The 27,343-nt window shown below is 37.5% G+C and overlaps 1 protein-coding gene and 1 non-coding gene across 4 annotated transcripts; one reads left to right on the top strand and one right to left on the bottom strand.

The window, feature by feature from the left end:
• Window positions 1-2,545: 2,545 nt before the first annotated feature.
• TRNAS-CGA (transfer RNA serine (anticodon CGA)) lies at window positions 2,546-2,618 on the top strand. Its single transcript has one exon. It is a non-coding gene; the product is annotated as a tRNA-Ser (tRNA).
• A 3,159-nt stretch (window positions 2,619-5,777) lies between these two features.
• LOC136876860 (protein phosphatase 1L) lies at window positions 5,778-25,940 on the bottom strand. 3 transcript variants are annotated; one of them, XM_067150620.2, is made up of 5 exons: window positions 25,816-25,940; window positions 25,287-25,564; window positions 24,724-25,192; window positions 15,596-15,726; window positions 5,778-6,746 (listed from the first exon to the last, which is right to left on the bottom strand). In XM_067150620.2, the coding sequence occupies exons 1-5, from the start codon at window positions 25,856-25,858 to the stop codon at window positions 6,354-6,356; spliced, it is 1,314 nt and encodes a 437-aa protein (XP_067006721.2). In that variant the 5' UTR covers window positions 25,859-25,940; the 3' UTR covers window positions 5,778-6,353. The 3 variants fall into 3 exon arrangements, with proteins under 3 accessions (XP_067006721.2, XP_068084662.1, XP_067006720.2); XM_068228561.1 differs by lacking the exon at window positions 25,816-25,940 and adding an exon at window positions 25,625-25,758 and having other exon boundaries at window positions 25,287-25,511; XM_067150619.2 differs by having other exon boundaries at window positions 25,287-25,909.
• Window positions 25,941-27,343: the final 1,403 nt, after the last annotated feature.

Genomic DNA, 27,343 nt, shown 5'->3' with positions numbered 1-27,343 from the left:
GGCGAGATGATACTGGTGGCAGCGGTGATTATGGTACTGTTAGCCATAGGAGGTGTGGAGGTGAACCCCGGCCCGACTTCCAGTGGCAACATGAACTGGGAAGATGTGGAGATCATAAGAAGAGTGGTGAAAGAAGTGATGGAAGAAGTATGTCCATTTGAGCAGATTAAAAATATGATGAAAGAACAAATGAAGGAATTTGAACATATGAGGCGTTGGATACAGGGAAGAACAGACGAGACAATGAACAAAGTGGAAATCATCGAGAGAGAAATGATATCACTCAAGGCAAAAACAAAGGAGATGGAGGAAGAGGTGGTGAAGCTGAAAGCAGAAATTGAAGACAGCAACCGAGAACGCAGGAAGAAATGCTTATTTATATATGGAGTGCCGGAAGACAAAGGGGCAGACAAAGTTCTGACAACCTACAAAGTTGTGGAAGTTATTCAGAAAATGATGAAAATTAATTTTAGTGAAGTTGATATTGATGATGTGGAAAGGATAGGTAAAAAACGGGGTGATAGGCCGATAAAATTGAAGTTGTTTTCCACCCTGATGGCGGAAGTAGTGATAAGAGGCGCAGATAATATACGTAGCAAAAAAATTTGGATTAAAAGAGACATGGGAAGAGAAGGGATAAAGAATATAAACACGCTGAAAAAACATTTAGTCAGGGCTAAAATACAAGGGTTAAGAGCCTACATTAAGGGTAAACAACTAGTAGTATCCAATGGACTATGGACCAGAGTGTGGACAGTGAAATTACAGGAAATGGAAGAGAACAGGAAGGACGAAGGTGTAGTGGGGAAGAGTGGAAGAAAGGCAAGTCAGAGACAGTAAAGTGGGTGAAGACGGACCTGGAGATAAAGAAAGAATCAAAGAAAATAAGACACTGGACCCAAGCTCGCAGCAAGAAGAAATTAACTTGACAGAAGCTATTTTTGAATCGATCGAAGAAGGAACCAGAGAGGTAACAGCTGAGATGAGGAGGGAGATAAGGAAGGAAACCAAGGAGACCAGGGCATTAATTAAGGAGATGAGGACGAAGGCCTGTGTGAGAGAAGAAAGGAAGATACAGGAAGTGATTGTGGGGGCGGAAACACAAGATGTGACAAGAGCACACAAATGAAGTGAAAATACGGCTGGGAGGCAGGAAGAAGAAGCAAGAGGTACCCTGGCGAAAGGGAGAAGTTTGAGCCTAAGGGAGATATGGGGTAAGAACAACAAATTGGACGAAGGCATAGTGACAAGAAGCAAAAAAGGCAATCTGCAGTAGAAAGTAAATTGGTGTACACATGAAAATAGTGGAGTTTGTGTGTTATTCGTAACCATGACAAGAGTGATTAAATAGTTAAATCCGTAGGCGGTAAAGTATGCAGTGAATGAGGAAGAGAGTGACTGTAAATTGGACAGGTGTTAAGGATAAAGCTAATATGTGGAGATGGTTGGTATATGAGCTGAGGTTCCAAGTTAATGGTGAGTGAATATGGTTTCAGTTAATGTGGTGAGTTGTCTGGATTCTAAAGATAATAAATATAGTGAGACAACAGTATTCAAATAGTGGTCAACAGTAACGAAACGTAGGGTGAAAAATTGCACACCGGCACTATAGTAGAGGAAATACGAAGCCAGGTTTGCAATTTAAGTAGAAAACCAGAGAGGTCAGTGTTCAAGAAAGAATATGCTGAGTGCGAACCTGGCCGGAAGTGATATACTCTTTGTTTAAAGTGCAGATGCAAATCTAACATAACATCTTACTATACATAGCAATATGTTACCAGTTTAGTTTTTCATTGCCATACTATCATACTGTCTTGTTTAAAGTGCAGATGCAAATCTGACACAACATCGTACTCTACATAGCAATATGTTACCAATTTAGTTTCTCATTGCCATATCGCCATACTGTCTTATACTAGGGAAAACAGACCATTCTGCCTCGTTGCCATTTGATTATTATTATGTACATCAATATTGCTTTTTTTTCCCTTGCTTTGGTGTTAGATATGTTTATTTTACAGGAATGATTATATGTGTATATTAGAGTAAGCTGCCTAGGTTGGGCATTATTATTTTTCTCCTTAATAGATCAATAAGGCTTCAATGCTGTAGATCGGAGGAAAATACAGTAAATGTTTTGCTCATCGTAAGTTTTTAATCGAAACAGACTTTCAACGTATTAGGTCGTGTTACGTACATGTAGTACGTGTTGAAGAGATGTTAAGTACAGAACAAAAATGGCCAGCCGGACACCAGTGGGATCTGAACCCACAACCTCCCAATTTCGCGTCGGTTGCTCTACCAATTGAGCTATGGTGGCCTAGGCCATCTTTGTTCTGTTTGAAAGGATCTGAGCTACAGGTCTGGCACTGCTGCTAGCACACTGTAGAGTGCGTTTAAGTCGCCCGTTGTGGGGCATGTCAATGAATATTGAATTTTCACGACCGCATTGTAATCGAAACAGACTTTCAACGTATTAGGTCGTGTTACGTACATGTAGTACGTGTTGAAGAGATGTTAAGTACAGAACAAAAATGGCCAGCTGGACACCATAGCTCAATTGGTAGAGCAACCGACGCGAAATCGGGAGGTTGTGGGTTCAGTTCCCACTGGTGTCCGGCTGGCCATTTTTGTTCTGTACTTAACATCTCTTCAACACGTACTACATGTACATAACATGACCTAATACGTTACAATGCGTTCGTGAAAATTCAGTAAGTTTTTAACTCATTAAAGTATCTAGTTATTCTAATCCTTTCATTTTCAACCACATTGTCAAAGCACTTTAATATCTTGCAGTTGCAATTATCTCCAGTCTCGTGGGTTTGATGTGCTTTTTGATGCCCCACTAATTCTGCCATGAGAAGGCCTTTTTAGAGGTTACCTGTACATTATCTTCTATGTTACTCATTTCTACTGACAGTTAAAACAAAAATCGATCACGAAATATGAAACTTCTTCAAACTCAGTTCAAACACATACACAATCAATTAGCAACATTACAACGAACAGCAATTTAAAACACTGAGGAACTAATTAATGACATATAACAAACCAATACATCACAGATGTGGAACTGTTAGTCATGGGAGACCTCAATGCGCAGGGTGGAAATGACAGAATTGGTAAAGAAGAAGTGATTAGTCAATTTAGATATGGAGAAAGAAATAGTGCGGGAGATAAGTTGATTGATTTTTGTAAGAGAAATGCAATGATTGTCGGTAACAGTTGTTTTGAAAGAAGAATAGTAGAAAGATCATTAGATATGGCTGGGGTGAAAGAAGGGACAAAAGTTACCATTATTATATTTTGGTTGAGAAAACAAATCATAAACAGTTAATGGCTGTAACAGCACTACCATGTGAGGCGTTTGATGGAGACCACAGAGTAGTGGTGGCAAAACTGAAAATAGGTAAAATTGTAAGAGTAAACGAAATAAGACAGAAGAAAATAAAAGTATGGAAATTACAAGATAAAAGAACTCGCGAGATATTTCAGGAGGAATTAAAACAGCACATCCCTATATCAGAAATAGAAACTGTGGAAGAATGGACCAAATTTAAAAATATATTTTTAAGCTGTGCAAAGAAGATTTGTGGCAGAACTTCGGCGAGCGTGAAGGAATGAAAAGGTAAAGAAGGTTGTTAAACAAAAGAAGAAAGTACGATTAAATATCATGAAATTAAAAGCAAGTGTAAATAATTGGTGAATTAGGAAAAGAAAAAAAATGTTGGTAGAGATTCGCACAAGAGTTGGAAAAAGATGATGTATGGATTGGTGAAAAATAAGAGAAAAGACAAAATCTACACAAAACAAGTGAAGGAAGAATGTGGAAATATAATAACAGACCCAGAGGAGATAAAGAATATGTGGAAAGATTATTTTGATAAACTTCTGAATATGAGAAATGATGCAGAAGAGAGTTTACTGGGAAATTAGGATGATCCAGAAATTGAGAGTGATATTGCAATGGCAGAGGTGGAAATGGCTGTTAAACAAATGAAAACAGGCAAAGCAGCAGGGATGGATGGAATATGTGTGGAAATGATAAAGACAGCAGGATCTATTGGTCTACATTGGTTACATAGACCGCAAAGGTGTATATGGAGGAAAAAGCAAGTTCCTGATGATTGGCGTAAAGGTGTAATAATACCAGTATTTAAGAAAGGTGGCAGGAAAGTATGTGACAACTATCAAGGAATTACACTGTTGTCCCAAGTAACCAAAATATTGGAGAGAATAAAAGAAAGTAGGATGAGAGGAAGAGCAGAAAGAAATTTACAAGAAGAGCAGTATGGATTTCAACAGGACAGGTCAACAATAGACCCTATATTTACCATGAGATTACTAATGAAAAAACAGTGGGAATGTGGGAAAGATCTGGTGATAGTATTCCTTGATCTAGTGAAAGCATACGATAGTGTTAATAGAGGACAGGTGTGAAAGGCAGTCAAGGGAACTAGTGAAAGTAATGTATACGAATTGTTCCAGTTGTGTCCAGACCCCAGTGGGGAGAACAGATTGGGTTATGAACCAAACTTTACTAAGACTGGGAAGTGTATTGTCTCTACTTATGTTTATAATGGTTATGGATGAAATTATAAGGGAAACAAAGGCAAGATATGGTGGGGATATGAAAATATTATTGTTTGCAGATGACAGTGATCTGGGGAGTCAACAATACAGAAGTGCAAATCCAACTAGAGGCTTTAAATGACAATATTAAGAAATATGGTATGAAAATCAGTGTGGAGAAGAGCATAACAGTGGTGATGACAAGAGGAGAAAGAGAAGGAAAAGGAATCACTAGTATCAGGAGACAAGACCTTGAGGTTGTTTAATACTTCAAATATTTGGGAGACAGGAAATCTGTTCTACCAGAATGTAAGGAATCTGGTGTGGAACAGAGTTCCTATGAAATTTAGAGTGATAATGTACAAGATGTACTTTAACCCTATATTAACGTATGCATCAGAGAGCGACTTTAGCAGCAAGAAATGAGAGCAAAATTCAGGCCAGTGAGATGAAGTTCCTGAGGAGTATGGTAGGGAAAACAAGAAGAGAGAGTAAGAAATGTTGAGGTCAGAAAAGATAGAGGTAGAAAAACTGAGAGATAGGATGGAGAAGAATAAATTGAGATTGTCTGGACATGTTAAGAGGATGGAGGACGAAAGGATACCAAAACAAGTGTTGGAGGCTAAGATAGAAGGAAAGAGGGCAAGAGGGTGGCCCAGAGCAAGATGGATGACTCTGTCAAGAACAGTATAAGAAAAAGAAGACTGGACTGGAATACAATTACTGAAAATGAGTGGTGGAAGGAGAGGGAACGGTGGAGAGTGCCATCAACACCCCGACCTGGCCAATGTTAAATGAAGAAGAAGATGATGATGATGATAAATCAAACAAATATAGAAAATGCTGCCAGTATTGCATTACTATACTAGGAAGAAAGGAAATGTCACTGCAACATGACGACCTGAGCAGTGACATTCACCTGCACACAGATTCTTTCATCCTCATTTTTGGGATGACCATCATGGATCTCTGTTCACCACACCAACATAAAATTTTGCCTCTTTTTCCCAATATTTTTCGACATTCATTGTTTCTTCCCCATACCCTTCAAATGTAAACAGCAGTTTACTAAATTTAGTCAACAGTAAAACACGCTACCTCTCTGAGTAGTCCTTTCAATTATAAGGATTCTTGACAATTATAAAACTTTAGGTGGACAACTACTACTGCTCACCATCCAACAGTAGTTACAAATACAAATATTACATTGATTCAGATATTTATTCACCACACAGAACATACAAAATTCTATACACATGAATAATCATCAAACATTCCCAAAATACAATTCAGGAAACCCGTACTTATTAAACTGTGATGAATAATGATGGTGGGACAAACAGTAAAACCATAGACTACAAATACTGAATTAATGAGCAAACCTTTGGCATCAGTTCACAACAAATTCCCAGTACAACAAGTTTTGGCACAACACTTTGTACAGAATTTAGTCACTAGATATCTTTTGAGACTAGATCAATGCTGTACTGGGATACTACTCTCTGTCATTCTTTAAACTCAATCTTGTTAACAACAATAATGACAATAGTCTTACCCCTCTATAATCATTCAAAATAGTGTAAATAGCATATCACAAAAATAAATACCTTCTCTTTAAAAATACCAGCACTGCACCAAAGGCAGTTCTGTAATTAAAATATTTTATAATCTCAAGTCACTGTAACAAGTAACCAATTTAAATATAATACAATAAACTTATATTCCATACAAATTCATGAATACAAAATCTAGGATAGGCCATTTTGTGCAAACCACACTTACTCATTCTTCTTCACAGAAACATAACTCCATTTCTGATCTTTGAAATTAATTACAACTACAGTAATATTGTCCAGAGAGCCTCTGTAAAAAGACTGTAAAGTGATACTTTTGGCTCCAAAGTGAGGCTCATTCAGTCTCTCTTTGATGAATGACACGGCTTCTTCATTAGAGAACGTGTCCCACAATCCATCTGAAGCCAAGACCAAGAACATTGGCTTATGGTCTGCTAAATCGAATGTCAAGATATCTGGATCTGCTATAACCAATTTCTTGTCCTTTAGAGGATAGTCGCCTAACGCGCGAGATGTAGCGAGAATGCCAGCAACGCGCCACACGCCGTTAAAGGTAATGAATCCTCCTGCTTCTTTGATGCGCTTTCTTTCACGCATCTAAAAAAAGAGAGGCAAAAATTCAATTATTATAATCACATTGACACATGCACATGAAAAGTCATTAAAAATTCACATTTTGGTTTTTCACTCCCTGAAGACAGTAAGCGTTCCTGAACCAAGTAAAATAATAAGTGAGTTATTCCACCTTTTCAATACACATTAAATAAACATTTAACGGGACTAGTTTTGACCTATTTAAAGGTCATCTTCAGCCATATCGCGTGTAGAACAAAGTATTTGAAACACAGTTGTTTTAAAGATGGTCTTAAAACCTATAAGTTTGACACTATGAAAAATTGTTTATAGAATTTCCTGAAAACACATTTGTTGTAAGAAATTATTTCACTTAGCTGTAGGAATATACGAGAAGAAGTCTTAAAATATTCTTCGAAGTATTCAAGAACGTAGATACAATTCAAAATTCACAGTCTTGATGAGATGTGGAAATGGGCATATATGCATAGTGTTGTTGTAGTAAAGGAGAAGTAGTCTTCTGAAATTCTTCTTATCACTGCGAAGTATAGATACACTTTAAAATCATTCATAATCTTGATGAGATGTAGAATTGAGCATGTATGCAAAGGAAAGGAATTCCTTTCCACTGCAATAACATATTTGTTCAAGTCACATTCGCAGTGATAAGAAGAATATCATAACTTCTTCTCCTCTACTACAACAACACTATGCATATATGCCCATTTCCACATCTCATCAAGACTGTGAATTTTTAATTGTATCTACGTTCTTGAATACTACGAAGAATATTTTAAGACTTCTTCTTCTCGTATATTCCTACAGCTAAGAGAACTAATTTCTTACAACAAACGTGTTTTCAGGAAATTCTATAAACAATTTTTCTAAGTGTCAAACTTATAGGTTTAAAACAACTGTGTTTTAAATATTTTTTTTCTACACGTGATATGGCTGAAGATGACCTTTAAATAGGTCGAAACTAGTCCCATTAAATTCTTATTTAATAAACGCTATTTAATTTGTATTGAGTAGGTGAAATAACTCGCTTATTATTTTACTTGGTTTAATCAAAGTTCAATACGGACCCATAAAATGAAATTCATTTCTCTAGATAAGCTTCCCTGAATCCAAAAAATATATAATATGTGTATGTTACTGCAACAAAAGTGTATATTAAATAGCTATTTAAATATGGCAACATCACTGCTGTCAGCTAAGATCACACTTTTCTCAGGAGGTTGAAAGCCACAAGGAAAGCTTGGAAAAAGTAGAGAGATCCAACGAACTAACAAGGGTTAATATGTGTGTGATGTGTTTTGTTCTGTAATTAATTAATTAATTAATCATGAAGTGAAATATGGTTCAATACATGTTTTCTACTATACAATACGTATTTATTTATAATTTATAGTTTCAAAGACGATTTGCAGAAAGATTCTCAAGCGTAAAAGTTTCAGGCTGTACAACAATCCATAACTTTTATAATAAATTTTTGGAAACAGGTAGGGTCGATTGCAGAAACGATGACTAGTTTTAAGCCTTAGACAACGTCTACCCAAACAACGTCTAAATCGAGCACGATCTTCCATTGCATAAACAATGTTCAGCCGGCATTTAATTAGATATCGTTTAAAGTTTCAATATTGGTTTGAAAATGGAGATAGAAGTATCTTTCATGCAACTCTTTGCTTGTTGCAACCAATGAAATTCGTCGGTGCACGCGCCGAACGCTAGTCATCTGTTTGTCTTCCTACACAATACTCAAATATGGTTAAGCATGAGCACGACTTGCCCACAGATAAGAATATCGCTCTGGGTGGAAATTAAATCTCATCATATTATCGACACTAAAGCGGCACACCAACGTAGACATCGTTTAAAGTTTCAATATTGGTTTGAAAATGAAGAAAGAAGTATCTTTCATGCAACTCTTTGCTTGTTGCAACCAATGAAATTCGTTGGTGCACGCGCCGAACGCTAGTCATCTGTTTGTCTTCCTACACAATACTCAAATATGGTTAAGCATGAGCACGACTTGCCCACAGATAAGAATATCGCTCTGGGTGGAAATTAAATCTCATCATATTATCGACACTAAAGCACACCAACGTAGACATCGTTTAAAGTTTCAATATTGGTTTGAAAATGAAGATAGAAGTATCTTTCATGAAACTCTTTGCTTGTTGCAACCAATGAAATTCGTAGATGCGCGCGCCGAACGCTAGTCAGCTGTTTGTCTTCCTGCACAATACTCAAATATGGTTAAGCATGAGCACGACTTGCCCACAGATAAGAATATCGCTTTCAGTGGAAATTAAATCTCATAATATTATCAACACTAAAGCGACAAACCAACGTACAGGGAAGTGTAGCTTTGATTATAGCGTTATGGTGAGTGTAATCTAGCCGTAAATAGCTTCGACGAAGGGAAGATGAAACAATAGTAACGTGTAACCGAATGTGTTGTACAGGCCATATACTGTATACGAGAATAATGAAAGTAAGTTCCAAAACTCAGGAATTTACAAGTTAACATGTAATCAGTGTTGGGCCACATATGTCGGGCAATCCGGGCGCAATTTCATAATAAGATATCAGGAGCATAGTAATGCAGAGAGACACAGGAGGTTTTCGGCAATGGGCGAACATATGAGAGAGACAGGACACCAATTTACAAGCATCAACCAGGATCTCGTAATTATCAAAAGACTAAATAAGGGAAGACTAATGAACAGTTTGGAAAGTATACACATATTTCTGGACAAAATGTTTAATAAGGATAAAAATTTAAATGAAACAAACGAACAAAGAAACCCCTTATTTGAACACATTTTAAGATACATGGAAGTATTAGAAAGCAATCGAATACGCCCAGTGAAAGTAGGAACCTATCACAAAGCAGCTACGTCACAAATAGAAACCAATCCCCTTAACTCGACAACAAATGACAACACACTCTCACTTCGCCTTCCCCTTCCCCTTCGTGAAGTGCTGAAAAACATCAAAGAATTTTAATCCAACTTTCCAAGACGTCATAAACTACACTGCCTTCAATTCAACTACTTCTTTCCATCCTTATTTTAAATATTGGCCTCAAATATGAACTTTTACTGCATCTTTTAACCATCTTGTTCTTATCCTGTTGACGCCTTATTTTTGATATTCTGTTTTCCTAATGTAATATATATTGCTTAAGCTTCTCATCAAGAAGATCCATTTCAGTGTCAGACATGGACTACTTTTTTAAAAACAATATATGACTATTACTTTTAGATGAACACATCATTCTTTCAAAGTGATTTTAGTATAAGTTCTGTTTTAATACTTTTTTTTTTTTACTGTAAACATTTTGCATCCACAGTATTAACACTTGTAATTATTCATCAATATTTTGTATGCAAGTTATTATGACTCCTTAGACCTTATGTGTTTTAAGATTGATTGAAGCTGATGATGCCCAATAAATAGTGGGCGAAACATGTACTTCAAATTTCTGATAATTTCCATGTGTATTTAACCACACTATAGTGGAATAAGGGAGCAAGCTGGTGTGTACCCATCCCTGAATGAAAAAGTGACAAGGGCCCGTTTGAAATGGTTTGGCCATGTCAAACGAATGGACGATGGAAGGACAGCAAAACAATGGCTACACACAGTCGTGGCCGGAAAACGACCGGTAGGAAGACCTAGGAAGAGGTGGCTGGACCAAGTGCAAGAGGACATAGGAACAAGAGGAATCAGCTGGGATGTCGTCTTGAGAGAAGAGTGGTACATGGACAGACAGAAGTGGAGAGTGCTCGTAAACCACACCCGGGCAACTGGAGTGGAAAACTGATGATGATGATAGTGGAATAAATTTGTACTGAATAGGTGGTATTAAAATTACTCCTTGTATAAACTTTGTGATCAGCTATTTTTCAATACGGAATAATGATGAGAATAATGGTTTGTAATGATGTCACAAACCCGCACGGCACTCCACAGCAACGGAGTGACCAAGGACGATGATACATGATTATGAACGAGCGGTAGAACACCAGAAGTTCAACATTCACTGTCAGTACTTGAATTAATAACGATTATAACGAATTCCATGCAATACAAATGGAAGAAATACACCATATAATATTGCCCAGAATCGTTAGAGACCATTATAAGAATGAGATGGTGATTGTGATATATTAGTAGCGTTCTAAAACACAAAATTCTAACTACATTCTCTCAATATAGAAATACATTTACGAATCAATTGGAGAGGATTATCTGTTGCAGCAGCATTGTTAAAGTCATGCATCCCAATGTGATGCTTGGTACCGGCATCCTCCCAGTCACCTTGGTGAATTCTTTAACAGTGTTATACTGATAATAATAATAATGTTGTCTTTTACGTACCAGTAACTACTTTGGACGGTTTCCGGAGACGCCTAGGTGCCGGAATTGTGTCCCGTAGGAGTTCTTTTACGTGCCAGGAAATCAACTAAGGCTGACATATTTGAGCACATTCAAGTACCGTACTACCGGACTGAGCCAGGATCGAACCTGCCAAGTTGGGGTCAGAAGGCCAGATCCACAACAGTCTGAGCCGCTCAGCCGGGCAACACTATCACTAGCAGCTACACAGAAATTACTGACATTCAGTCCTTCCATGCTTAATTTCATGAAGTGGTAACGCGAATACCACACTAATATTTGACATTATCATAAGTTAAGATTTAACAGAGTTTGGGGTTTTGTTCATTATTTTATTCTTGATTTGAGATGTATGTACTTCGCATATATTGAACCATATCATTGTCTTAGTCATTAAGTGTTATTTTAAACACACTTCCTTCATTGCATCACGATTTCATTCCCGCTAGTTTCGTTGTTACAAGTGATTTTACAAACGGTCAGAGATACCGATGCGTATTCCCATGGACTCGATTCCGGCGCAGTGTCCATTTCCAGAATGAAGCTTCTGAGTTGCTTCTTGACTTCTACTCTAAAATGGGAAGCCCTCCAGTCATAAATTACAATAGTGCTAAACTGGAATGGTCTGTTGCATCAAAAATGTTCCAAGACCTAAACAAATAATGATGAAGTTTGCAACAACATGCGAGCTTAAGGAATCTTTTCCGAATTTAGCAAGACTAGCTGCTATTGGACTGTCCATACCCGTGAGCACAGCAGAATGTGAAAGGGGATTTTCGGCTTTGAAGAGAGTTAAAACCTCTTTGAGGAATTGTATGAAGCAGAGCACACTCAACAATTTGATGCTGATTTCACTAGAGGGACCAGACTCACCAGAATTCAATTATGTAAGAGCTGCAGACAATTGGGCCTCAAAGAAGAAAAGAAAAATCAACATATAAAATGTCATGCTAAAAGTAAATTTCAATTTTTTAATGGTAGAAAAATATATATCTTATTTTGTCTTGTTGGTGATAACAGTGAAATCAATTTTTCAGTTTATGTTTACCTCTCTGATATTATTGTTAATCCAAGCATGTGCCCCACCTATATCAACCAGAGGGGAATAAACAATTTATTTATTGAAATGTTATCACTCATTTTTGAAGTAGTATTCCCCCACCCGGCTACTTATACCTGCCACTCGGCTGACAAAAATTTCTGGGGAGAACACTGATATATATATATATATAAACCACATACAACCTACTTTTTAGTTTTCACTATTATGTGTGCTTATTTGGCAGTAAATATAAGTACATCACTCCCGGTTGATGCTTGTGACAGCCCTCTGACAACTGGGACAAGTAATTCTGACATGTATGTAGTCGAAGTGTCCTATAACTCCATGGAAATTACCCCATGTATAATAAAATATGTCGGTTGCCAGTTGGCAGTTACCGGACTGTCCTTTTGTCAGTCTCAAGAAACAAGTCTCTTGAAAAGCGAACTCTTATTTTAAGCTTTACCTCCACGTACATTTCAAATAAATTGCTGCGATCTCGCAGTGGGCAACACACAGAGAGGCTGTCAGACAAACCTTTCTTCCTGGAATCTTCTCAACATGATAACACAAATTACATGTTTCGAGGTACATAACCTCTGATTGTGATTCACTCCTCTCATTTGAGGTTAAACAGTGTTCTCGGTAGTGTTTAGACATGGCCGGTTGAACATCGGTTTTAGACAGAGTCTAAGTGATAAATAACATCTCTGCAATGCGGCAGCCATACTTAGGCATTGTTTAACCGTAGACATCGTCTAAACACCGTTTCTGCAATCAGCTCGTAGTGTTCAGCTAAACAAATCTAAGAGATAGCACAGGGTTCTCTCTGAAGAAACTGGTCGATCTTAGGAGAAATCCCTCAAAAATTCACTTACATGTCTTTCACAGCAAAGAGGCATTTCTTATGGATCTACGCAAAGATGATGATGATGCTTGTTTAAAGGGGCCTCACATCTAGGACATCGGCCCCTAATGGTTATGATGAAAATGACTATGAATTTAAAATAAACACCTTATTTTATTATAAAACGATTTAGAAATAGATTAAAATGTATTCAAATGGAATAACGCATTGGCTTTAAAATGAAAACATATTTCATTTAAATTAAGTTTCAAAACCACATTAAAAATACACAAAGACAAACTAAAACAGAACTAATAGTTACCCTGAAATAAATGAAATAAAACAGGTCACTATCCCTCATAAAATGGATGACAAGGTCTACTGACTGCTCGTCATCACACACAATTATTAAATGAAAAGCGCACAATGTGCAAAAACAGTTTTTGTACAGATGGTCAACTATGCTAATGCCATTCTTATTATTGAGGTTGTCCTCATTTTGCAGTTTTGTGCATGGTATCTTTCACAATGATCGTTGCACAGGTTACATATACAGTCTTCGTTTGGCTGGCGGAAGTTTTTGGTTTGGCAGAATCTGTGGTACTACGTGCCGTAGCTCGTAATTTGCTTGCTTCCATTCTTCCGCCATTATAGCATCCGTGGAATAGAAGTCGGACCAAATAGCATTCCTTTTCTCATTTAAATTTTGGCGCGCATTCTCGTAGGGCTTGGTGTTTGGTAGACAAAACTGTGTTTTGATATCGTCAATGAAATAGTCCTCCTTGGTTAGAACATACGTTAACCTTGAAGGGGCTGACTTCCCAATGCCTAGTATTCTCTTGAGATATCGGGCCTTGACTTTTTCTATTGTCATCAGGTCGCTGAGTGTGAGTTTTTCCCAGGTGATGCTAATCCCATAGGTTGCTATTGGTGATATGGCTGTCCTGAACAGTAGCATTGCTGTACCCAATGATATTTGTTGAGGTTGTTGAATGTTGTAGATGGCTTTTATTGCTGCGGCTGCTCTTTCTTTGACGTGGATATTGTAGGATGTTAGAGTAGTTTGGAGGGTGACTCCAAGGTACTTGAATTTCGGCACTACTTCCAGAGGTTTGTTGTGCATGGTTATTGTATTTTTAGGTGTATGTTTTCCTCCTTTCCTAAAGGTCATTTGTTTAGTTTTGTTGTGGTTTATTTGCAAACCGTTTCTTTCTTTCTCGCAAGGTTTAGACTATGGCACAGAACGGCCAGGTCCATGCACTCCGTAGGAATGTATACATAATACCACTGCTGCTCTCCTAAGGGAAGTTTTCCATATATTCGTTGTTCCGGATCAGATGGGTGTTCTATGCTACAAATTTGCAACAGATGCCAGTGAGTTGTATTGTGTGGCAGACAATGCACAATGTGCAATATTGGAATCTGTGTGATTGTGCCAGTTTATGAGTGACAGAGTGTACAAACTGTAAAACCAGTTTGACTGAGTTGGTGTGAGTTGAGAGAGCGCAAACTGTGAATGTCTGTTTGTGCGTAAGTACTAGTTTGAATAAATCTGAGTCATAGAATTAAAAAGCCGTGTTTTTTTTACCACCCCCAGCCTAGTCACAGTACTATAACTTAGAACTAGAAATGAAGTAAGCAATAATTACTGATCAAATAAAACATTACTAACATTTTATTGCTATTATTAACACGCAGACATAATCTCATTCATTATAAAGTTCAGTATCACAGTCATATTCACGTTAATTAGAAAGAACCCACCGCTACTAGTACATTGATGCCAGTAGGGAAGAAACCTAAGAGAAGTGAATGTGAGGTTGGGGATACAAGGCTGGAACAGGTAGATAATTTCAAGTATTTAGGATATGACAGTATTCTCTCAGGATGGTAGTATAGCAACTGAGACTGTATCAAGGTGCTAAAGCAGTGAGCTAGCAGTTGTTATCAACAATATTCTTTAAGAAAGGAGTCAACTCCCGGATAGAAAATATCTTTACACTGGTCTGTTTTCAGACCAACTTTGCTGTACAGGAGTGAAAGCTGGGTGGTCAGGACATCTTATTCATAAGCTAGAAGTAACAAACATGAAAGCAGCGATAATGACCGCTGGTGAAATCAGGTGGGATGAATGGCAGGAGGGTACTCGGAATGAGGGGATAAAAGCCAAGTTAGGAATGACCTTGATGGATGAAGCAGTATGCATAAACCAGCTTAGGTGGTGGGGTCATGTGAAGAGAATAATGGACTCGGTCATGGAGAGTAAGAGAAGTAAAGGGAGACCAAGATGACAATGGTTGGACTCTGTTTCGAATGATTTCAAGATAGATGATTGTGGAAGCATTTAGTACATTCAAAGATGCTTGCAAATTGAATGCTGAAAGGCAAAACCGTCTATAATGAAGATGGGTGTGTGTGTATATGTTAGTAAGTACTCGATGCCAGATTAACTATTTAACTAAATTAAGATTAATTGATCAATACACATTAATATGATTTTTTCTTCCTTTTTTTCTGTTTCTTTGTTGCACTCAAGATCTGAATTCATGGTTATATTATACATAAACATCTCACCTGCTGAGGTTTGTGATCGAAAGACAGTGGAATAGCGTTCCCCTTGCTGTCGCACATTACTCCTCGAGAATCACCAACGTTGGCTACAACTAACCGAGAACCTTCTAGCATAGCAATCAGAGCTGTAGTTCCTAGAAAAAATAAAAAAGATATATCATGTTAAAATATTTTCATCATTGTGTTTCTTTATTTCATTTAGTGCTGCCGATTTTTGTAGAGTATTATTATCTGCACTGTGGCATTTACGATTCAGTCTGCATATCAACGACATCTCATCCTCAAATACTACTATACTTACACATAAACCATATTAGTGTAGTCTGTAGATCATTGCCACTACGGCAAACTAGCAAAAGTGACGAACTAGGGAACCTGGAGTTCTGAAGTTTTGGTCTAGATTCTTTCTTTATATAGTGTCCACCCTCTAACATTTGCAGCTCGTTCTGTATGGCTTACACATAAAACCAATCAATAAATATAAAAACTGATCTAACATGGGTAATCACAACTTTTTTCAGCTCTCCTAATCTTTTGACAATTTGTATACTCGTTAGCTTGATAGAGGGGGGACAATAAACACTGCCTGACAAACAAAATGAAGCCCCCACAGGGGAGGAGGAAACAAAATGAAACTTGGTGTGTTGAGAGGTTATGTGATGTTATTCCAGCTTGGCAGGATTTTTATGACATTGCATCTCCTCTGGCCTGGATGTATGCACTGATTCGGTTGGGAAGGGCGTCATAAAGCCATTGTATCCTCTCCTGAGGGAAGAAGGCCAACAACTGTTGTAACTGGTCCTTCATATCCTGGATGCTGGCACTGGGACAGAGTGTGGTCCAACAAATGTTCTATTGGGGACAGATGTGGGAATCGGGAGTACCTCAACATACATGCAGACAGTTCATAGTTACACATGCTGTGTGTGGATGAACACTGTCCTGTTGAAAAATGGCACCACAATACTGTCACATAAGAGGTAACACGTGAGGACGCAGGATGTCCGTGACGTACCGTTGTACCGTCAGAGTTCCCTCAATCCATTACTTGTTCTCAGATGGCAGGTGCAGATGGGAAGGGGTGACGTGTGATGAGCCTGGTACACAATACGGCGATCCTCCCTTGTGGTATTCAGTTGTGGTCGACCGGAACCTTGACAACGGTATGCCTGCCTTCATCACATAAACACAGCGGGTTGTTTAATGGGTCTGCCCTGTCAATATTTATTTAAACATAGTCTAATTATTCATTCATCGTATTTGTTTTGAGAACTGTGCCATTCTCTTTATCAACCAGCATATTACCAGCATGCAAAATTTCCTAAGACCCAATTTAAATAATTACTATTATTAAACATACACTGTTACAAATCTTAAAAAAACTTGGAACCAAAAAGTTCTTCATAATGACTGTTTTAGGATATTCCTCAATTAATTAAGTCAGGAACAGTACAGATCCAAAACGTTCTGTTGTGATATAAAATATGGTGAGCCTACCAGGTAGTGTGAAGTTCTATTATTTATTATTTAGCAAGGCAGCAAGTTTGATGATCAATAAATATTACATAAATCAAGTTATATAGAATTAAATTTCCGATTATTTATGTCTCTTACATGTTTACCGTACCGGCTATGACAACAGAGACATTCATGAATTTATATTTTTGTTGCTAAGTCCATATCAACGCCGAACCAGGAGAAAATGGGTTAACAGAATATGATGAAAATCGGTACATAGAGTCTGGGAATAAGAAACTACAGTCTAAGCTATAAACAATTTTATTCACCCTGGATGAAACTGCAGTTTAGGAAAAGGCACCTAAAATGTATTTTTTAATACCTACAATAAGTTATTGGTCCTATCGAAAAGTACTGCATAACAAAAGTTAGAGATAATGCAATTTCCGATCATTTATGTTTTATTGCCAAAGACCGTAGCCGTGTTGAAACATCGAATCCCGTGAGATCTCCGAAGTTAAGCAACATTGGACGTGGTCAAGATTGGGATGGGCTGCTACACCGGATCCCGTGAGATCTCCGAAGTTAAGCAACATTGGGCGTGGTCAAGCTTGGGATGGGTTGCCACACGCTGTTGGTGGGGGTAAGGGAATGGAGGAGCGGAAAAGAACTGGTCACTCCACCGCACGTAAACTCCGGCTCAGGCACACCTCTGCGGAGGTTCGGACCTGCCTTCGAGCAGAATACACCCTTACCTTTATGTTTTATTCAGTTTCACCACACCGACTATGATAAGAGTTTTTACAATGCTTAGTAAAGCTAAGGGTTCCACCTATTCAATACGTTATCGTAATGGTCTATTTAGAACATCACATATTTATTTAACTTATCATAAAATACATCTTTGGTACCGGTTTCGGCAATCCACTATGCCATCATCAGCCATTGAGATTTTTATAGCAAGGAACATTCAAAAATTTAAAAATATGCAATAGCAAGTCCTATTCTTACATGAAAAACATTAAAAATATAGCTAAATAGCATAGGCCCATTGTACTATACAAATAACATGTCTTTTTTGAAAAATACAATATTATTTGGTGCATCTAAAATTATTTTATATATAATTGGCAAAGTCTATGATTTGGTATACCTTATGTACAATAGAATCATGTAAAATTGATAAAAGAATCTAATTTTTGCCATTTAACCAGTTTTTAAAACAACAAGTCCTATTTTACATGGAAAATATTAAAACTTGGCTAGTTAGTATTAACCCTTTTTTAATGTTATACAAGTAACATGTTTTGTTAAAAAATAAAGTATCTTTTTGTGCGTCTAGAATTGTTTTTTAGGTGCTTAAAAAGACTATGGTTTGATATAGTTGATAGACAGGAAATTTGATGTTTCTATAAAAACCTCTGTCATTTTTAACACAGTTTCTTAGTTCCTCATAATATGCGACTTATACTGTTTTAGATAATAAATACAGGTTCTTCTTCCTTAAAACTTATTGAAACAACAGTCTGTTTGACTATGTAAGTCCTGATGTGTTTTTTCTTGTTTGAGTATTGCTTCTAGTATTTTCCAATGTAAATAACTGTGTGGCTGAGGCCGAATCTTGAATATTATTTTATGTGCCAGATAGAAGTGGGCCATAAATAGTGTTAATCTCGAACCAGTACGGACCTAAAAAGGAAATAGTGAAATGAGTACAAGTTATTAAGAACGATACGCGGTACTATAGAAAAGAATTGAAGATATGAAACTCACCTCAGGTTGAATGTAACAGCGTGCAGAAAGAGTGAGGAACAACTGCTGAATGTCTAAAGCCAACCAGCCGACTCAGCTGTAAGGGGAAGGGGACGCAGGAGAGGTTGCGTTCGCGTGTGCCTGTGTGTCGGGGGGGCGTGGACTTTGCCGGGGATAGTAGGCTAGCGCGCTACGTAATATTTTATATACGGATTGATTTTTAGGAATTTTTAAACTGTTAATTAATGAAATAAGCATGTCAAATAAAATTGTAGGTTTTTCCGAAATATAATTTAGATTGTAATTGGGATTATAATATTGATCTAAAGTAATGTAACATTGCTCTGTTAGGTCTAGGAGTGGGCCTTTATTTATTGTTTCGATGATGTCCAAGTCCTTGTTGATACCGTAAAAATTGTGTTTGTATTCCTGTATGTGCTGACCTATTGCCGAAAATTTTCTATATTTTATGGCATTGACATGTTCATTGTATCTGATATTAAATGATCTCCCAGTCTGTCCAAGGTAAACACTGGTACAGTCGTTGCAATGAAACCTATATACACCTGATCTATCGAATGGGTTTTGTATATTAACCGATTTTGAGTTGTAAAAAATATCTAAATTTCTATTATTGGTTTTGAAGGCAATATTGACATTTCTTTTTTTAAAAATATTGGTTAAACGGAAAATGTCAGAGTTAAAAGTAAAAGTAGCATATGTTTTTGTTTTGGGTGTTTCTTTTTGTAATTTAGTATTGGGTTGATGTTTAAATTTATTTATTATGCGTTCTATAAAACATTTGTTGAATCCATTATAAGATGCGATTTTGTGTATAGTGTTGAGTTCTTTTTTACGTTCTATATTGGACATGGGTACATTAAATGCTCTCTGTATTAAATTATTGTATGTAGCTCTTTTATGACTAGGAGGATGTTCAGAATCGTGTTTGATGGTCGTGGCTGTATGTGTCGGTTTTCTGTATATTTTGTATTCAAATTATCAATTTTACATGATTCTATTGTACATAAGGTATACCAAATCATAGACTTTGCCAATTATATATAAAATAATTTTAGATGCACTAAATAATATTGTATTTTTCAAAAAAGACATGTTATTTGTATAGTACAATGGGCCTATGCTATTTAGCTATATTTTTAATGTTTTTCATGTAAGAATAGGACTTGCTATTGCATATTTTTAAATTTTTGAATGTTCCTTGCTATAAAAATCTCAATGGCTGATGATGGCATAGTGGATTGCCGAAACCGGTACCAAAGATGTATTTTATGATAAGTTAAATAAATATGTGATGTTCTAAATAGACCATTACGATAACGTATTGAATAGGTGGAACCCTTAGCTTTACTAAGCATTGTAAAATCTTGAGTCAATACGGACAAAAAATGAAGTTTTTAATACTAAATATGATAAGAGTGGTATTTCAGAGTCGGAAGAAAACTAAATGTGAAGGCCTATATCGAAAGCGCATAACATTCATCAACAATAACATTATATTGACCATTGTTTGTTGTGATGTTCTTCGTCTCTTATGCTGCCGCTTAACTCCGATATATGGGATTACTGCTGCGTACAGAGTATAACAGCCTGACTGAATATTGGCGGGAAATAGCTGGGGAGTTAGAAAACGTTCATCTTTAGCATTCCATTCCTCTGGTTCGTACGTTTCCTGATACTGCTGGTACGTAACACACTGGTTCATCATAGTATTCCAGCTATTTCATCCCTACTCTGACGAGCAGGCCTGGTCTAGAATTACAATTTAGGTCTACTCCAAATTATAGCACCACAATTCACTAAATAATTCAAAATTCAACCCTGAAAAGAGCCGTTTCTTAAGAAAAGTTTCTTCCGCTTCACTTTTAATAAATCTATATTCATTTTATTCCAAATTAGCCGTGAAGAGGGGCTTTCTCCTCTGGCTTTGAGGAAGAATTTGCCTCCAAGTCAGATAGTTTCTTCCCCCGCCAGTGTAGTGAATTGAGATTTTTCGATTCATTGTGTATTGCTAGGAAACAGAGTAGTAAAAGGGCATAGTTTTGGCCCTGGGACTCTCCACTATTCGACCCCCCCCCCCGAAAAAAAAAGACGAAGTGTTCACGGATCACGATTGTCTGCGGCTTGGTCACTCCAGCTCTGAAAATTTGGATTGTTAGATCGCCAGCGTAGTACTGTTCATTAAAAGTGAGAAAATGCGTGGTTTCTCATTTGATCGAGTATTTCATATCAAAAGACTGCTTTTAATCTTGTCATTCCTACTGACATCATTGTAATGACCTATGTTAATTTCAGTTGGGAAAATGACTAAGACTGTCTTTCTGAGGATGTAAAAAAGGCAGGTGGAGATTGAGTGTCTGCCATTATAATGCTCCTCAACTTGATTTTGACTGACGGTAGGCGAGCGGGCCTATTGTTACAATGGATATTCCCTAATACAGTCTTTACATTAGAAAAGACGTTCGGTGACTTCCCCGTCGCGTTTCTAGGGTAACGTTACGAGCTATGGAACATAATACAATCTTGCTCACAACATGTACACTACCCAACCTAGAATTCTGTATACCATGTAGAATTCCGTAGCGAAGCACAGGTACATCAGCTAGTAAAGAATATACTACACTTCAGGCAATTCATATCGTGCGACAGAGGTGGGTGAACTGCTCACTGCCGCTACGAGGAGAATGATTCGCTGTTCTACCGCTAGCGGGAATAACGCCTTTGCTGGTGTTAGACCCGCCTGCCCGCTCATGGACGCGTCCACCCGCGGCGTGCAAACCGCCCGTGTAGACAACTCTACAAATACCCCCATGGTTCTGTTCCGCAGGCGGGTTTGTAGCGGGCGAACAGCGGCGTTTTACCTGCTCGTGGAGAATGAGCCTTAATCTTAAGAACAGTTGCAGCAATAGTTAAGGAATATCCTAAAACAATCATTAACAAGAAAGTTTTTTGTGCTCAGTTTTTTTAAAGATTTGTAACAGTGTATATTTAATAATATTGTAATTACAGTATTTATATTGGATTTTAGAAAGTACAGAAATTTTGCACACTGGTAATATCACTGATGAAGAAAATGGCACAGTCCTCGAAACATGTATGATGAATAAATAATTAGACTAACTATGTTTCAACAGGGTGGACCCATTAAACAACCCCTTGTGTTTATTTGATGATCTCTCAGTCAATACGGACCAATATAAGGTAAAAAAAAAAATGTCAAATTTGTTAATTCTATGTCTATCCTCACGATCCCATGCAGTCCAACATCGGGGCCACTGTCACATCCGAATGTCCCACAAATCTGGATATTGTACGATTCGACCAGCTGACCAAATCGAGACCCACAATGAGGCCCCTTTCAGACTCTGCTGATAATGCTGTCTCCGACGAGTATGGCTGAGGCAGTGGAAGCTTCATATCCAAGCTGTGCTCAAGATAAAAGCAGATTATAAAAACTGAAAAGGGCTGCCTAGATGAACAGAAAGAAAAGTAATTCAACTACACAAACTACACAACTACACAAGAATATCACACTTTTTATGCGGGAACTTCTTAACCAAGTTTCACTGTACTAGTATAATAATAGTGATTGATTGATAAATCATAAAATAATGTGGGTCTAATATATATAACAATAATAATTCAATGAATGTAACGTTTGTTGTGTGTGTCAAAAGAATTTGTTCCCAATGCTTTAAGCATAAAATTGTACTTAATACATAGTTTAATTCAGTAAATTCATTACTGTATTTTAAGACATACGCCTAGCTGTTAAGTAGCCTTTTGGGACTCTATTAGTACAAATACGTTGATGCATTAATTCTTTCAAATGTGCTCAAGTTACAATGTGCTGTATTATAGTGCCTAGAAAATAATTTACTGTAAGATACGTATCACAGTATAAGTCACATTATTTTGGAAGGTAAATCATAAAAATCTTACCTATCACGTTACTCACAGGAGAGAAATGTGCTCATTGCCAAGCCACTAAGCCATCATAAAAAATGTATTTCCTTTTATAGCAAAATAGGCTATTAAAAGAAACATGCTACATTTATCATTTCAACTGGCTGAAATTTATAACAGAATGGCACTAATCCCAGAATTCAAGAAAGGTGCGATTATCAACAGTGACAAATGAATTAGTCAAGGCTTTTATTAACCCAATCGCATCATTTGACGACCCTAGCTCGCAAAAGTTATTCGTGGCATATGAATCCAATGACAAGCTCAGCTCGCGGCGATGCATTGCTGTATATCAATACATGTAGTTCAGTTACTAACTCACAGATGCCACTTGTACGCATTCTGAGCTGAAGTTTAGACGTGTGGCTTTGGTTATTTCCCGTGCTCCAGGTTATCACACACTTCTGGAACAAGAGATTCAAGAATCTTTGTTCATATTATTTCGCTCACGTCAGTTGCAATCATGGCGTCAAGCAGATGTGTTGGTGTTGATGAAGAATGAATATGAAAGCTAATAGATAGTGTTTTAGAGAGTGATTATGAAGACAGTGTGATGTTTGTGACGATGAAGTAGACCCTGAAGGTCTTAGTTCGAGTGATGCGTGTAATAGTGCTGATGACACGGAAAGTGATACAAATGACGACAGTGGGCAAGTCTACGGTGAGACCACGTGACCTCCCGAGAGGCCTTAGTTTTGTGTAGGCTGTGGATATGTCATTGAAGATCTACGCACTTTTAACTCCTGAAGGGGTAAGACCCCTCAGTGTGTTTTTGTGGTGCCGATTTTACCGTGGCCCACATCCTCACAGTGTGTGCCGTAGTGCGGGATTTGAATGTGTTTTCTCAGTGAACTGCTACAGTATTTAAATAGGATGTGAATGGGTTAATAAGTACTGGAGCAACAATTTAAACCAACATAATGTAACTATGAGCCAGGTCTGTTCAGATCAATGGATTGCCACAAAGAGCCATCTCGTATGACCTACATGTGATCAAATTCTTCCTCTTCCAATATCGACACTTAAATCATGTTTCGTTTATCTTACAAAGGAGGCAAGAACATATAGAAGGAAGCACCAAATGACAACATTCTGTCAACGTCAAAACAAAAATTAACCTCTAGTGAGGCACGCTTAATTCTGTAATGCTGTTTGGTCGCATGTCAGTGGATTTGCCGCCTTTGGTTCTTGTGTTGAAATTGCTGGTTAATTCATAGAGATGGTTAATAGAGCCTTGTAAGTCATCAAGAGGATTAAAAAATTGAAGTATAAACCATTCCTAATAATGTCACGTTTTCTTTCTCTTAAAATTGCTATCGCCCCCTCCTTCTGTGTGCGTAGTAAACTAGAACATGGTGATGATAAAACAACTGGGTGATATATTTGCCCAGATTCATATTATCCTTTCCTAAAACGAAAGTACCATCGGTATCTGATAAATCACTCCCAACGTTTGCTTCCTCATCAGAAAATTAATTATCGGTGTCCATGTTATGATCACATTCTAGCTAAATATTTTCTTCACTTCCTCATATTCACCAATTTTGTCTTTATCAAGGATCTCCCATTAAGGGTTCATAAAATTGAAGGAGTCTGCCAACTACGAAGAACATGTACAACATCGGAATTTCAGAACAAAAACACTCCAACACTACAAAAACCTCACCTTCCTAACAAGGCGCATCACAGTCTAAAGGACCAACCTTGTGTTTATCAACACTTCACTCAAGAACAAAGCAACAAATATAAATAATATCGACCACTATTTATAGTTTAACAACTGAACAGAAGCTACAGTGGGAAACAACGCTGTATAAGAATTTAACCAGTCTTATCACTGGGTGAAGGAAAAACAGTGGCAAAGGAACCGACACACGACTAACTGAGCGTTAAACCAACCTGAGGAAGATCCAAAGAGAGATTAATTTTGTTACCTGCTACATCTAAACTCTTCTTTGCTGCCTCTACTAGAAGATGATCAACAGCCAAGACCTCATCAGTGAGTAGTCTGCCATAGTTGATCGCACCATTGTGATCCACATAGCTCGTAATGGGTTTTGTTGGAATAGGAGTAGTGTCTGAACGTCCAGGGCGAACTTCTCGTGTTATTGGTCGGGATAATGTGTCGAGGCGGTTGAGTAATTCAGGATCTGTTACTCCCCCAGTTTTCTTCACACACTCATCAGTCTGAGATGTACTTAAAGTCTTCCTAAAACTCTTCTTCCTTTCTACAGGCTCAAATTTCTTTTCGGAATCTTTAGGTTTTTCCACATTTGAGCTGGGTGTTGTTGAAGAATATGACTCAGGTTTTTTATGTTTCCCTTCAGTAATCAAACGTTTTAGCTCGATGACTTTGTTGTTAAGATTCTGAATCAGTTTATCCCGTGCATAGTTGGCTGCAAACTGAAAAATAAACAGAACTAAATAAGAATGAAATATGGCAAACACTAATCATGCAAAGTACATAAGCAATACACCATTCACTACTGGACCTTACCTCTCCCCCATGACCATCAAAAACAGCAAATAAGGACACGCCAGTCTTGTTAATGTCTTCATGAACAACGAACCTATCTTCCATCTTAGGACGTCTGCCTTGAACAGCATAAGCAGCTATATGTCCTTCTTTCAGCTCCCAGCTGAGTTTATCTCCACCTGATACTGATCCATTTACGAAATACTGCAATCGCTGCACTTTCGACGTTGATCGTCCGATGGTATACTGTAAGCGTCCCAATAAAGTACGACTCCACACATCAGCAGCTTGAAGATAAACTATAATTACAAATAAAACAGCACTAAATACGAAAACTTCGGGTTTAAATATATACATACGCAACAAACGCCATATATAACTCAATGACGTCGAGTTAAGGGGGACTCCAACCGCAAATCGAGATATCAACTTCATATGGGAGAGATATGTTTGATATAATACACGATCTTCCAGCTCGTCCTCCATTTTCGCGAGCTGGAATTTCGTGTTATGTTTTGATTATGATCTTTGATACCGGAAGACAACTCACTCCAGCCAACATGTGATGCCAAGATGTAATTTGCGGCCGACATGCACAGGAAAGTTGAAAGAAAATTACTTAGACAGAATCAAAAATAGTAATATCTAAAGATATAACTCGACGTCATTTCAAAGGTAATCTAAGCCAAGGAAGTTATAAGAGGGTTTAAAATAAATACCGTACTATTGCCAGATATACCAACTATACCTCTTATTTCGAAAGATTGCAGTGACTATATAGGTACAGTGTGGCCAAGTCCAGTTCAGCCGCCATGTTTCAGCCAAGTACTCAGCTGACAGATGCTGTGTGTATATAGGCCTATCAGTACTTCACTTTACAATGGCGAAAAATGAGAGTATCCTCCTATTCGATACATCATATATTCCGCCATTAGACGGAGCAAACAAATTCAAACATGTTTCGGCTCGCTTGAGCCATCTTCAGTGAAATTTGCTCCGTCTAATGACGGAATATATGATGCATTCAATAGGAGGATACTCTCATTTTTCGCCATTGTAAAGTGAAAACCGTCAATACGGAATGATTCTAATATCTATCAGTACTTGTTATATTCAGAGTCTGACTACCTGACGTAAGACTTCAAAATTTAGAATTATTCGCGGTATATGCCTACAAGTCACAATATTATTGAAGAGCTTAGAAATTCTGTGTTGGTAGCTAGGCCTATCGTAACATTTATATTATAATACATGTGGCAGAAAATAGTAAAGCCATTGTCTTGGATAATGTAAGCCTATGTGATGACTGTAAAGTTAGACTACATTTAAATTTAAAAAAATAACCTCACCATATTCCAGGTTACTTGGTTTTACATATCAGAATATAAAACGTAATACCATCAAACTATACGTAGAAATGCACTTTATATATATATAACTTATCGGTATGTATATAATCTTAACACACGCAGAAGGTAGAAAATAATATGATTAGTTAACCGATGGGTAGACAAAATTGTATTAACTAGCTCCATAAACATACCGTAATATAAGTTAACATAATATACTGTACCATTTTACTCATGGTACTAATAGAAACACTCGTAACATCGAAAACATGCTACTCTTTAGTGGCAGAAACAAGCAACTGCCATGGTCCCCGGGTTGTATATAGTGCTCCTTTAATGATGGCTACGATTTGATCCCCGCAAAGAGGAATTAAATATTAGTATCACTATACAACAGGCCTATAGTTTGAGAAAATACTACTTGTTGCTTGGTGAAAGCAAGCAGTTTTCCTGGTCCCGGTGTACTTGTATTCAGGACTCAATTATCGACCACCCACGGTTCGATCCCCATGATGTGCGACTAATTCTGTGCCCCGGTTCGGTTAGTACTGGTAGATATCCGCTGTATTTTAAACATTCTATTTGCTACTATCGGTTTTGCTAATACGTTATTATTACTGTTATCATTACTTTCTTCTTTATCTACCGCTCTTCCAATAACTGTGGGGTTGTGAGTGAGAACTGCGTCACACATGTGGATTTGATCCCGTTTAACTTCCGGATGCCCTT

Source organism: Anabrus simplex, chromosome 7 (assembly GCF_040414725.1).
Source record: "Anabrus simplex isolate iqAnaSimp1 chromosome 7, ASM4041472v1, whole genome shotgun sequence".
Lineage (NCBI taxonomy): Eukaryota > Metazoa > Arthropoda > Insecta > Orthoptera > Tettigoniidae > Anabrus > Anabrus simplex.
Note: the sequence above shows the minus strand (reverse complement) of the source record. Positions and strands in the feature narration are given on the sequence as shown.